The 13,114-nt window shown below is 48.9% G+C and overlaps 3 protein-coding genes across 3 annotated transcripts; 1 reads left to right on the top strand and 2 right to left on the bottom strand.

Annotated features, from left to right (window-relative positions):
- Positions 1 to 218: 218 nt before the first annotated feature.
- On the bottom strand, positions 219 to 1,502 carry LMH87_007635 (uncharacterized protein; the record flags this gene model as incomplete). The annotated part of the gene is made up of 3 exons (XM_056199551.1): positions 219 to 1,003; positions 1,057 to 1,353; positions 1,418 to 1,502. The coding sequence occupies 3 exons, from the start codon at positions 1,500 to 1,502 to the stop codon at positions 219 to 221; spliced, it is 1,167 nt and encodes a 388-aa protein (XP_056057989.1).
- Positions 1,503 to 4,725: 3,223 nt separating this feature from the next.
- Positions 4,726 to 6,652, top strand: LMH87_007636 (uncharacterized protein; the record flags this gene model as incomplete). The annotated part of the gene is made up of 4 exons (XM_056199552.1): positions 4,726 to 4,788; positions 5,443 to 5,483; positions 5,593 to 5,963; positions 6,216 to 6,652. The coding sequence occupies 4 exons, from the start codon at positions 4,726 to 4,728 to the stop codon at positions 6,650 to 6,652; spliced, it is 912 nt and encodes a 303-aa protein (XP_056057990.1).
- Positions 6,653 to 10,401: 3,749 nt separating this feature from the next.
- Positions 10,402 to 11,004, bottom strand: LMH87_007637 (uncharacterized protein; the record flags this gene model as incomplete). Its single annotated transcript, XM_056199553.1, has 2 exons — positions 10,402 to 10,678; positions 10,724 to 11,004. The coding sequence occupies 2 exons, from the start codon at positions 11,002 to 11,004 to the stop codon at positions 10,402 to 10,404; spliced, it is 558 nt and encodes a 185-aa protein (XP_056057991.1).
- Positions 11,005 to 13,114: the final 2,110 nt, after the last annotated feature.

Below are 13,114 nucleotides of genomic sequence, written 5' to 3' on the forward strand. Positions count from 1 at the left end.
TTCAACGAAGCTTCTATTATACTTACGTTAAGCAAAAGCCGATATATGTAATTTATGGTGCAAGACGCGTTCAGCATCTCAACTACCTAGTAGCCAGTATAAAACAGAGTTATACCTTCTTCCTGATTGGCAGTCTTTGGGCAGCTGATGCCTCGTCTTCGTCGCCTTTTTCACTGTCTTCATCACTCCATCCGTGACTATATTCATTACCATATCCATCACCATCCTCCATCATCTCTATCATCGTCGTCGTCGTCGTCGTCGTCGTCACCTTCATCGCTGGATTCACCAGATCCATTTCTGCTTTCGTCATGCTCGCTAGGGTCGTATTCTTCCTCATCCTCATCGTCGTCATCCAGGTCTTCAAGCTTCATCTTGCCGTCGTTGGCGCCTTTCTTGGCCTTTCTCTTGTTCTGTAAACCATTGCGCTTAATATAGTCGTCGATGCCGCTGTAGTCTTCCCGGTCTATCATACTGAACTCGTACCCATTATTTATGGCCCCCTTCTTAGTGAAAACGGTGATGATAATGCTGAATGTAATCTGAAGCATCTTAGTGCAGCCAATAGCGGCAATACGCCTAAGCGGGAAAAAGATGAGAGGTTTTTTATAGCCCCACAGGATGCCGTTTTCTAGGAAAAATAGATAGCCATCTTGTGAACCTCTGAATCCGCGAACGTGTACAAACTTTTCCTTGGACCGATTCGATTGCCTGACTACACTGTGGGATTTATTAGAGGCTGATGAGACAATCTTGACGCCGCTGCCGGTGGCGCGTAGGCAGTTGTTAAGTGCACTGTGAAATATGCCTTTATATGTGTTCGAGGCGGCGGCAGCCGCGCCAGCTATCGTGCCCTCTTTGGGCGTCGTGGCAGGGACTGTGAAGACGAGCGGCCCACTCGACGCCGCGCCGGACTCGGACGGTACCGTCGAGCCTCGCGGGAACAGGACGTAGTTGTGTTGTACTTGTGCCTTTTCAGGGACGGGAAGATAAAAGATAAATTCTGCATATGTTAGTCATAGAGCCATCCAGGGGCAATATAATAAGAGAACTAACTAATGTTGGTCCAGGCATAGACTATTCCCTGGATGGGTACTGTTGTGCCTGGCGCGCGCGCGTATAGACAGCTTTGCGTGAAGCATAACTCCAACTTTTTCCTCTGTGGTCTCAAGACTGAAATTTCCTTTGCGTGCAGTAAAACAGGATCGTTGGCCGGGCTGCCAGCCGTTGCCCTGTTCGTGCCAGGGCCGGCCCGAACTTTTCGACTCTGAGCCTTGGGTTCTCCCCGTTTTGCTATCGTACGGTGGACGTGCAATGCGATTTCATTGAATAGGGCGATCTTGCCAGGTGTTTCTGCGAGAAAATTCAGCAAACAAAGCGTAACATCAGCCTAATGCACACTTGTTTGTTCACTTACCAGCGCACCGCTTTATGCCATCGAGAATATCCGAACGGGGCTCGAATATGGCCTTGAGCCTGACCATATCCAGCTCCAGCGCCATTGTAATTCCCTTCGCAGAATTACTGCGATGCAGGAGATTGCAGCGCTATTGGGGAAAAAAATCGAGGATATCGAATACTTAATGTGCAAAGTGTGGCGCTGGGGACGCGACGTCAGTGACGGTACACTTGTGGGGAGGTTCCGCGATTGGCCGACGGCGGCCGCCCGGTCGACCCTGTCAGGCGGCCTGGTGGGCAATCAGATTTGTTGCGATGTAATAATTAGTAACTATACATATCCGGAGCTGTTCTGTTCTAGCAATTGTTGCTCTCACCACAGTGTGTGTTGGGGTGCATAACGAGACACACAGGTGCTCCAGGTAATCCAGCATTCTGCTATGCAGTAGTATCAGTCAACGCTATAATACATGGAAGATGGCGTCCCTTTTCTCAATACAGTTGTACCGAACAAAGCAAATTCTCCAATGCAACAGTATGTGTGCCACTGTGACAGCACATGCGTGGTAAAATTTCATCCTGTTCTGCGAGAGAGCATTGCACGACGATGCCAAGTCTGCCTACTAGCCAGAATTGTGGCACGACCAACCATGGCACGTGTACATAGGGCTCATGATGATGGGTCAGTGGGGTGGGCTCATGTTTGTGGCACAGAGCTCCCCTTGGTATCAGTTGCTCGCCGAAATGCCATCATCCAAATTCCCTTCAACTTACACCGCCCCCTCACTGTGCCAACTGCTCGCATCCGTATCCCTTGACTGGCTGCTTTCCTCTGGCCGTCGACCTGCGTCTGTCTTCCAGTCGTGATAATGTGGGCCAAATTCACTGAATTCGTCTCTCTGATATACTGTCGAAGATGCAAACAGTATATATGAACGCTCTCGATGGCATGCTTGCCGGGAACTTCAAATGTGCTTGCTTGTGTGCCAGGCGTTTTCCCTGTGTTTTAACTGATACGAAGACATATTTTTTCGTCATTAGATGAGTGAAAGGAATCTGAGAGTGCGCAGATTCCTTTCACTCATCTAATGACGCCCTCTCAGATTCCTTTCACTCATCTAATGACGAAAAACATGTAGCAAGTCCACACTACACGAATGAAGTCCTGGCTCATCTATCCGATGGGCCAGGTCAGGCAGCAATTTGCTTTACTGTTCCAAGATATACAAATGCCTGCATGTCCTTTTCCAATGAAAGGGGTGAGTGGGTGTGTGCGCGTGAGAGCAGCACAGGGACAAGCGCCAGAATAAAGGCCATCATATTCCATAGAGATTGAATGGTAGAAGTTCATGGCATGTGCGGATATTTCGAAGGGGTAAAGCAGGGCGACCCAAGCTCATTGGCGAGAGAAAACAAGCCTCAGCTGCTGCTTGGCCGATTTCTAGTCCAAATAGACAATCATCTTGGAACTGATGTTGTACCTAAATTCACAATCCAGCGGAGTAAGACGCTAGAGCATGCCTACAAGGCTACAGCACAGAGTAAGTGCCCTGGTCGAAGTCGTTCATGTCCATACAGTGAAGGGCGTTATTAGTGCCGCCCCCTTGGTACGTTAACTAATTAATTAGCGAGTGTGGTGGGGGTCGGTCGCGCCGCACCCAAATTGGATCTTTTCCCTTCGCTTTCATCACGTCCAAAATAGCAATTTCTATTTCAGATCTAGTTATGGCGCCGCCATTTTTTTCAAGCGCGGCATGTTTTTGCTAGACTTGTAATTCCAAAGATTCCCAACTTCTCAATCGACCAGCAGTAAAGGAGGGTGGGGCAGTGCTGCAAGAAGCGTTGAAAACTGCTGCGCCTAAAATAAATAACTTAAAAAACTTGGGGCGCTAATTTCGCCTTTCACTGTAATTATTCACCTAATAAAAGAGTGACGATTTATCCCTTTGTTGGTGAGAATGAGTCCCAGCCAGTTTGCCCGGGACTCCCTCTCCGGGGAGTGACACCTACAGCCCTGTACGGTCGTACCTCATTCTCAGTCCCCGGGACTGATCAGTGTGTGAAAGCAGACCGCAGAACAAATATTTGAGAAGCAGGGATGCGGGGACGTGACCGGCGTTCGACCAGCGCTGGCACTCTTCGTCAGAAACGAGGCGGTCTCCTCTATCGGACCATCATTATCTCTTGTAACTGTTCCTTCATTTCCCAAGGCTCTGATCCTTCTGTCACCAAAGCCGGCAATGAAGAAATCCTCAGTTGGCTTCGTGTTCTGCCTATCTTGGCTGCCCATACAGTAAAGATCATCCTTCGCGTTGCCTTCGTCCCATGACACATGTGACAAAGGAGGGGCAAGGGAGAGGACACGAGAAGTGCGTATACCAGTAACTCGATCAAAGTAACCAGCCAACGAGAAAAACAGGGGTTATGTTGTAGGCCAACCGCACCGCGCGCAAAGGGGCCGACGCTGAGGACCTGCCCAGTGGTCCACACACCCCTATGAGGTGTGATCGGCGGCAAGTCGGTTGTGTGGCGTATGCTCACGCCTCCTCCCAATCTGATCCCGGTGACTCTACTGGTAAATATGATAGTGCATTGCACTTGTGGAGAATTGAGTACTCTGCCTTAGGCACTAAGCCGGGCGTATTTTAAGTACCTGCGGCTAGGATATGTTAGCAACCTTGTAAAGTACATGGGTGCGCTCGACACACTACTGAGTACCTACTTACTGAGTATCCCTTTGGCAGTGCCAGGTCATGATGGGCACTATGACTTCGCTGTAGATCGCTGTGCACCGGTGGCCTCAGTGCCTAAATTTACTCAGTTGGATATTCTAGCCGTTGACACACACTCCAAAAGAGGGTGCTTATCACCAAGACCGGCGCTGCTATCGCTTTGACAGAGCGGGAGGAGGTTTGGAGTCACTCACAGAGTCCTAGACCAATCAGAGCAGTGCGAAATTGCAGGGTACTAGTATTAGGAAAATCTCCTGCAAAGCTGGTACTTTTAGGCAGAAAAATGCAGGGAAGCGCACGACTTCAAACCTCCTCCCGGCCTGTCAAAGGGATACCAAATGGTCTGATTATTGGAACCGAAAGCACCTCCTACAGACACCTGCAGACACCAAGACGAATCCCTGTACTATTTCGTGGCGTTGAGGAAACCGTTGTGCTGGCCGCCACAATAAACAGGCAACGAGCCGACAAAGTACCGGGTGCAACACGAGCGGAAGCCTCCGATGCTTTGAACGTCGCTGAAGAGCGAGAGCTTGGAGCCTCAAGTCGCGCCAATTCCCTTGTCTGAGCCTTCGTGCGACGAATAAATGAACACATGCAGTACTTTAGTCGTGCGCGCCCTGGTAATCAGGTGACTGGCTCATCGAAGCTTTACCGGGTAAGTTTCGTGGACCTGGCTACCTACCAGGACTGTGTGCGCCCAAGGTTGAGATACAGACCACCACGGCTTCAGAAAGGATTAACTTTAGTGGCAAATGGCTACCTGTCAGGGCATGGAAGGCGAGACTACCAGTAGTTAGCGTCTGCAGACCCGAACCAACCCCGTCCCCTGCTTCATTAGCCTCCCCGGACGCGCCACACTAATTTTATTTATCTATCACAGACTCACTCTACATAGATACACCCCTCTAATAATCTGTAGACAAGTTAGCAATTTCCTAGCATCACCCCTCCACACCAGACGTATCCACAGTATGCAAACGCTTTTTGCAGCTTTTGCTCATAACACCCCCTCACCCTCCTCCCCCATCAGTACTCCATTGCCCCATTGCCTCGGCAAGCTCCTAGCACGACGTGTCTAATTAAACACCCTCCTGTGGGCCGTGCAACCTTGCAGAAACGCGGAGGGTGAGCCGCGCTACACAAGGTCTTGGTACTTGCCGCTTAGATTGTCCGCGCCTCTCTGGTACTAATCGCGAGACTAACAAGTATCAATAAATATAGCCAGACTTCTACCAGCGTCAATCTGCAAAGGACCATCGGGCAGACTAGAGTCTAAACTTTCCACCGACAAAGACGCTATCACATTTAGTGCCGCCTGGTGGCCAACGTCAGGCCATATATACCGAGCCAGTAAGTACATCAACATGTCTATTCTTGTCTTTTGTGCGGCATTTTGTGGAGGGTCTTGTTAGCTGGCGAACTTTCTAAAGTGTGTTCTGACGAGGTCCTATTCTTGCAGGCCAACGGCTTTAGCACCAACCCTACGAAACTTGAGAGGCCGCCCCGGGGCCTACCAAATTCCACACAACGTTTCAAGTGCGCAAGAACGGTACAGAGGCAATCCGTCGCTCTTCAGGAGAGAGCACCAGTCTGTTCGAAACAACCAAGCATTGCCCGTCAGCAGCAGCAACGCAATGAGCGGTCGAGGATCATACACCTCGCGCTCGTACAGCGAAGAAGTTGTGTTGCCTATGGGAGTTACTGAGCAACAAGGTACTCTTCAGTACCATGACGCTTATGGAAACCCCACGGGCACTACAATAAGCGCGGACATCTCGGCACAGATCTACAAAAACTTCTTCTTTGGCCGAGAACATTACACATGCTATCGTAGGAACTACATGGCATGCATTTGCTCGTATGAGCTAACGCCCTACTTTCCTGGAGTGCAAATACACTTCACACCAATGGGCAGCGTGGAAACGTTACCTATTGTAGGATTTGCAATGAGCGTCACGGCGTGTGTTTCTACGGACCCGCATCAAGACGTGATCATCCTCCAGCACACCTCAAAGCGCAACAAGGGACCAATTGCTCAACCAGGAAGGCAATCACTGGCTCCTAAAAACAAACAAACCTTAGGGACACCGCCTTATATGTGTGGCAATTTTCATGAGGCTGCTCAAGTGGCGCGTCCGATCCTACCGACAGAGCACAACTTTGATCGCATCCAGTTCAAGACGGCGACTGCTAACAACGGGCAACGCAACGCTCGCAACACTCGCCAGCAATGTTACCAGATGGTCGTCGAGCTGTGGGGAGATCTGGGGCCTGGCAACCCCAACCGCCGCTGGGCCAAGCTCGCGATCCAGAGGTCGTGCGAGGTTGTCGTACGAGGACGATCGCCAATGTACTACCAAGAGAAGCGACGCGAGAACTCGGGTAGTGGCGGCGGTAGCGGACCATCGCTGCACGGGAACTACGACGGCAGCGACTACAGCACCTTCTTATTGGTCTACGGTAGCCACCCTGCAGCGTTCCCGGTACTCCCCAATCCACTCAATATTTTACCTCGATAGGAACTGAAGAAGGTGTGTGGTCTCTACTAAGCCGTAGGCTGGCTTATAAATGATGCTAGTAGTACACATATTATGATATGGACAATGCTGTATCTATACGTCCCCTCATAATATTGTCGTGCTGTGCAACAGTCCGTATCAAAATGCGCCTGGTGAAAGCTGGTAATATTGTAATGTGTTATTGATACAACTATTACAGGAGTAAACTGAATTAGGTATGTATCCTGTTTATTGATAATTTCTATCAGGCAAGGATTTGCTCAGATATCCAACCCCACTGGGCCCATTTTCGTTGGATTGGCTCGTTTTCTTGCACACACGACGTGCGAGTGTCACGATGAATGGGGGTTTCCGTGGATTCTACATGTTGCATCGCGTATGCTATCACGAGACTATGAAGGTATCGGCACCCCCGCGCCACCTATTTCGGCCTTGACTGGAGCACCTATCACCCGCAATAAACTCGAACACATCATGATTTCGGCTCGGGTTACCTGCTGGCCGACAGACTATGATGACAGTCAATATCGCTAACCTCTCCGAGCCTTGACATCGAACCGAGTTCCAGGTGCGCCGGTAAATCTGTTTGTGACTGCTGTGTTAAAATCACTACAAAGAAAACAGCATCTCTAAAATAGCAAAGGCATTATTTTGACTGCTCAAATGCAACCCACGGCGTTTCCGGCAGATGGCCACTGTTTCTTATTGGGCACCTAACACAGATACAGCTATGTGCGGCAATTGTTTGCCCGCAATTTCTCTTATAATTGGCTTAAATTTACAATTGGATCCATTACTCTACCCAGTGCGCTACCGTGACGCTGCTATTCTAGATATGCCGCCGCCCGTAAAAGGTCCCGCCTCTAACTTGGAAGCCCGGGTGGAAAGATCGATGTGTGCCCAAGATTCAAAGCTCCCTGCCGGCCTCAACTAGGCTGCAGCCAGACTCACTAACAGCGCCTTTGAAAAAAGCTAAATACAGAATTCTTGGTTATAATAGTAAGACCTAGAGCTCCCAGACCAGATAAGTAATCTTCTGGCAACAGACCAAACACTCTCGTTCTTCTACAGTATCGATTATGGAGGCAGAAATGGAGAAATGGACAATTTGCTATCGCAAGCCTGGCGGTCTTCTCGTACGACTAGGCTTGCCAAATGACGACGTCGAAATCTTGTCCTTGCGGTCTTACAAGATGTCTGGACGTATACGCGCACCATACTTTCATCAGGACATCAGACAAATGCAAGAACTTGATAAGCCTATTCGCGCTGCGGTACAGATGGTGTTAGAGCTAGGCGAAAGGAAAAGGTTCCATCATCGTGGTGGCTTTGTCACTTTCACTTTGTTGCCATTTCCCAAGCTATATGGCAACGGTCTATACGAGTGTCACTTTTTTCTAATAAAGACGGCTGAGAATATGGAGAGAAGAGCTTTAGCGTAGTGGCGATACTTTTGACCCATCACGAGCGCACTTTCTTTCTGCGTCTTTGTTCAGGCAATTAAGACTTGAAAGCATTGCCAAAATCCATGTCACGGACCTGATACATATAGTGAACTTTAGAGATGTTTGGCCTCGTCGGCTACCATTGCTAGATTTTATGGTCTCCCTGACTGAGTAATTAACCTAACGCTACCAATCCTCACACCCTTTGCTACCCAGCAATGTGCCTGCAAACACTACGAGCACACTCGACGATGGCCATTCTTTTGTAGCACTCCGTCTATTAAAGATAATGCTCAACGGTTCAATCCTGGTATTCCGACTTACACTGTTTATGAGCTTCAGAGCTATGCTGAGCCGTGATCCGAACTTGGCGTTTATGCAGGCCCCTGACGGTGGTGGGTCTGCGCAGCAACTTTGGCTCCTACATTTGCCGCCTGAAATGGCACCTAGACTCTCCAAACTCCGTCAAAAGAGCTTAAAAGCGCCATCGTGAGCAAACTCAAAGGTAATAAGACAATGTGTGATGAAGAAATCGCCCGAGAAGTTGCTTGCTGCAGCACACGGCACGATCGATGCACCGTCCAACCCTGTCGGCCGGCCGAGAGAAATCACAGAGAACATGAGCCTTTCATTGCAGGCCAAGCTGAACGAGTGCTCAGGTATGAGTCAGCAAGCCTAGGCAAATTATCTTTATGAGGAGCAAGGTGTTTGTGTGTCGAGAGCAACCGTCGGTCGGTGGGCCAAGAGGACAAGATGGTCGCGGAAAGTAATTGCTATCTTTGCCACGGAGCAGAACTGTTGGTACAGATAGGTACGTATTAATACGATAGTTGGTGATAGAATAGGTTTATTCGTGGTGTTGTTAGTCTATTGTACAATACTCGTTTGTAGTCACCCAGAACTCTGTGGTGGCCATCGTACAAAAGTGGGTCAATCCATGGTTCTGGCCAATGAGAGGGCTCCGTTCAGGCCCTCTGCCAGTCACTGCCACCAGAGGGTGGGCAGGCTGCAACAAGAACCCAATCCTTCGAGACGATTGCATCTACAGGCGATCAAATTTCGAAGCAGAGCAGATAGTAATCCTAGATGAGAGTGGAGACGATCGTAGCGTAGCGATTCCGAAGAAGGGCTATGTACCTGTAGGCGCGATGATACTCAAGTTGTTCGAACTTTGGCGGCGTCGCTTGCGTGCATTCGTTCCTTTTCTTCTCGGCGTTCACGGTCGCACTCATCATAGAGTAATAGATTGCGAAAGGTTTCTGGGACATCGTCATGCCCGTTGAGAGGTTTTCCTGACTGTAAATGATCGGCAAGCATTTTCACGTGGTGAGGATGGAGTGGATAGTGTTGACCTTCGAACTACCAGCAGTGATCACTGCCGTTTTTACACGGGGGGGCAGGGCACCTCATAAGCACGAACGCTTTTCTTATACAGACGCTACGGCTGAGAAAGGCCCCATCTCCGATTCTGGCTTGCAGATCCTCCAGTTGATTGGCCGTTTCGCCCCCTTTGGCCGCTTTGCTGCTCTCGATATACGTGCTTTCAAATGTTATGGTAATCGTGACCAAATTCCTCTTCTTGCCTGTATTTGGTAGCTCATTCCAGTCACGAAGACGCCTCTCGATAACTGGCCAGCTGATGTCCAAGTTTGATCAACGCTTGCGAAATGGACCGGCGCTACGATGTGTGGTAGACATAACAATTTCTGTATCGTCAACCCTACACGTTTTCTTCGCAGTTGCCTCGTCTAGTTTTGTTTGCAGGAGACGCTCTCAAAACCGGCGTAGCGACATCTGGATGCCGGTCTCTGGTTCACCTGCTCGTCGTCGACGGTTGATGGACAATTTCCACTCGACATTCTAGGGTTAACGAGGCTAAATGTCCTGCATGCAACCCGTATCTCGGAAGCCTCGGCTGCAGTCAGGCAAATTTTCCTGAACGTTCGCCTATCAATATAAATACTCATCACATGGAGATAAGTACAAATACCAGTACTTAAAGACATTTTATCCCCAACTAGCTATCCAGTGTACTGCATCTTTTAGAACAGCACTTCTTGTCACTACTTTTTGAGGGGTCCACGCTTGGATCACACTGTACGTTAGCCACTTGCCCCAACCCGGCACTGTTTACACCAGAACACTGTCAGTTAAGGTACCTTTGAAGTTTTCACCCTATATACGGATTACAAGATGAACCTATGAATACTTATTATATATTACTACATCTTAAACTTAGCAAGGTACTTGATTTAAAGCTGAAGGGCTAGTTTGCTAGTATTCTATAAGAGGATATCGATATTTTTAACAGTTTTCAGCTATCCGATGCTGTGTAGACGTGCCGTCACCCTCGCTAGTTTCCTCCTTGTCATGGCCCAAGTCGTCCGCGAATCGCTCCAAAAACTTTCCCAGAGTATCCTTTATTTGTCCAATAGAAGTGGTGATGTTCAAAAAACTGTCATCTACTTGCTGCGCCATGTTGGCAAGCTGAACATCGTGATTAGTCATGCCACTTCTTTGTAAAATTTGCAACTGGATCACTGCCAGCTCAAGTCCTTCGACGCGAGAGTATAGTGGTTGCCTTTGAGAAATTAGAGCAGTTCGTCAAAAAATGTTACCAGTTCACCTTGTGTCACTTGTTTCCACCTCGGTCGGGTGAAGTCCGCAATGGAGGCAGTGTTGATTAGTGTCCCGCGGCAGGCTTATTGGAGGCTGATTGCCAAGGAGCGTGTCCGACCGACAGCTTTGTGTTAAGAGCGAATCGCTACTTCCAACTGCTGGCAGCTGATCAGCTGCATGAGATTGCGAAACGAAGTCGCTAAACGAGACGATACTGGGCACAAGGTGCACGTGATTGTGTTTGTTGGACGCTGTTTCTATGGCCGCTTGTGGAGCGGCTGGGTGCATGTTGAAGAGCGCTATCCTGCTGTTCAAAGTAGACTTGAGGCTTTATGTAGTGTGACCAACTTTAATTCTAGGACTTTAAACAACTTTTAGTAATTTCTGCCCTACGAATGTTGCTGCTTTCAATCCACAGAGCACGCCATAGGTTAGGGAACATGCGGATTTAAATACTCAAGCAAACTATTCAGCTTCCGCTATATCTGAACACCAGCAGGTCAGCACGGATTAGTTTCTGGCGGAGACGCATTGCTGTTCTCAGTTATCACGAGCTGAGGCGCGCTTACCGTCTCTAAATACCCACCAGTGGTCCTTTGAGCTAAATTTAGAGGTCTTTATTTCACGCGTGTAGTCCTAACATCACCCTGTGACTCTACCAACTACCTCAAGTAGACCCATGTTTCCACATTAGGAAGCCCGTTAAAACTATTGCTGGGCTTTAGAAGTCGGGAAAGCATAGTACTAGTGAGTAGAGGGTCGAGAAAATCTTCTCTATCTTCCCCCTTCCTTCGTACTGACTTCTTCTGACAGTTTTCTGTAACAGTACAAGCGTTTTCTTTTCCACCAGCTGTTGATATTGCCAAGACTGGGTTGTTTATCTTGAAGGGCTTGCGCATGGTCACTAAGCGAGTCATATTATTCGAAATTGAGAGCGTGAGAGGGGCCAACGATGAGTGAGAACGAGGACAATGGCATTGCTTCTAACGGTCTTTAAAGGTTTTATACTACTGCTCACAATATCTAGCGCAGTAGAGTTGATTTGATGTCTGAGCTTGTAGATGAGGGCGCAGATGAAGGGAGCAGCAACCCGGCTCAACAGAAGAGCGAGAGGCCCGATACGCCAAGGCCAAGATTGCCGGTTGATGAGCAACAAACGATAGTTTGAAACCCATTTTAGTGCTACTGGCCAAATTCTATTCCAATAGCTAGTTTACTACTACACGAACGGTATCCGTTGGAGCTCCGCGTAGTTCCAAAGAGCGACGAGATCGACCGCGCTTCTTACTTGTCAATGTGATACAGGCAGCTGGTATTGTATACGCGCGTAATTCCGCGCTCTCATAAAAAGACGAAATGATTCATCATCAATAACATGGCTCTGAGCAGTAGTACGAATGAAGCGAAGTCTACGAGGTCTGATAGATCAACAGTAGCGACAATCCAGAGCCCTCGAGAGCATTCGCTATTAAAGTACCAAGGTCTTGAAATAGCAACAGCGATCACTAAAGATAACTTATAGTAAAGTGACAAGTTTTGACTGATGTACAAATATGTATGTGGTCCTGCTCAAGTCTGAGCCAACATTGATACGGCCAACCAATCTTCACGAGGGAACAAAAGAGGTCCACTGCTCGGGCACTTACTCGTGCCACGCCCCACCTTTCTGAAGCACGTTCTTCTTCGAAGAAGCACACACCACCCGAAGCCGCCGAAGTGGAGCGTGAGCATGAGTGTTTTCACCAGCGGGTTCCTTCCACTCACGCAACTGACTTGCCCGATGGCCATCAGGAAGTTCTTTGATAAGCAAATGCTAAGGCAAGGCAGAGGCGCGTTAATGATGGCAACTATTCTCGAGACAGTCGATTCTGCCAACATTTTTTTTGCGCGTTGTGATAGTGTCCTGGTCATGAGGGACACCCTGGGGGGCTTGCAGCGGAGGAGGTTTTAAGTCACTTGCAGGGCTCCTGACCAACCACAGGGTCACAATTTATTAGGCACCTTATTATTAGGCTACCAGTAGCACAAGAAAATGCAGCTGTGGCTGAGTACCTGTGGCGCAAAAAAAATACCAAGACTACAGATTAGTACGCAGCTGAACTGGTAGATATCCCTGCTACATGTGTATCTTTAGGTACTTCGCAGTAGATCTCGTGACCTCAAACCTCTTCCTCCACTGCCAGAAGGATAGATAATAAGTATTGGCGTGAGCGTGCTGAGTGGCAGAGCGCCCGAACAAAGAACTTATTTGCAGGGTAGGTGTGCGGGCAGGTAGGCTAGGGCAGTATGTCGCACGGACCCCCCGGGCCGCTGTCCCTTTGGGCACTGCGGGGATCCTGGCACAGGAATTGATAACTCAGTCCTCATCTCATCATGATAGCCCGAATAGCAGTCGAAA

Source organism: Akanthomyces muscarius (genome assembly GCF_028009165.1).
Source record: "Akanthomyces muscarius strain Ve6 chromosome Unknown contig_11, whole genome shotgun sequence".
NCBI lineage: Eukaryota > Fungi > Ascomycota > Sordariomycetes > Hypocreales > Cordycipitaceae > Akanthomyces > Akanthomyces muscarius.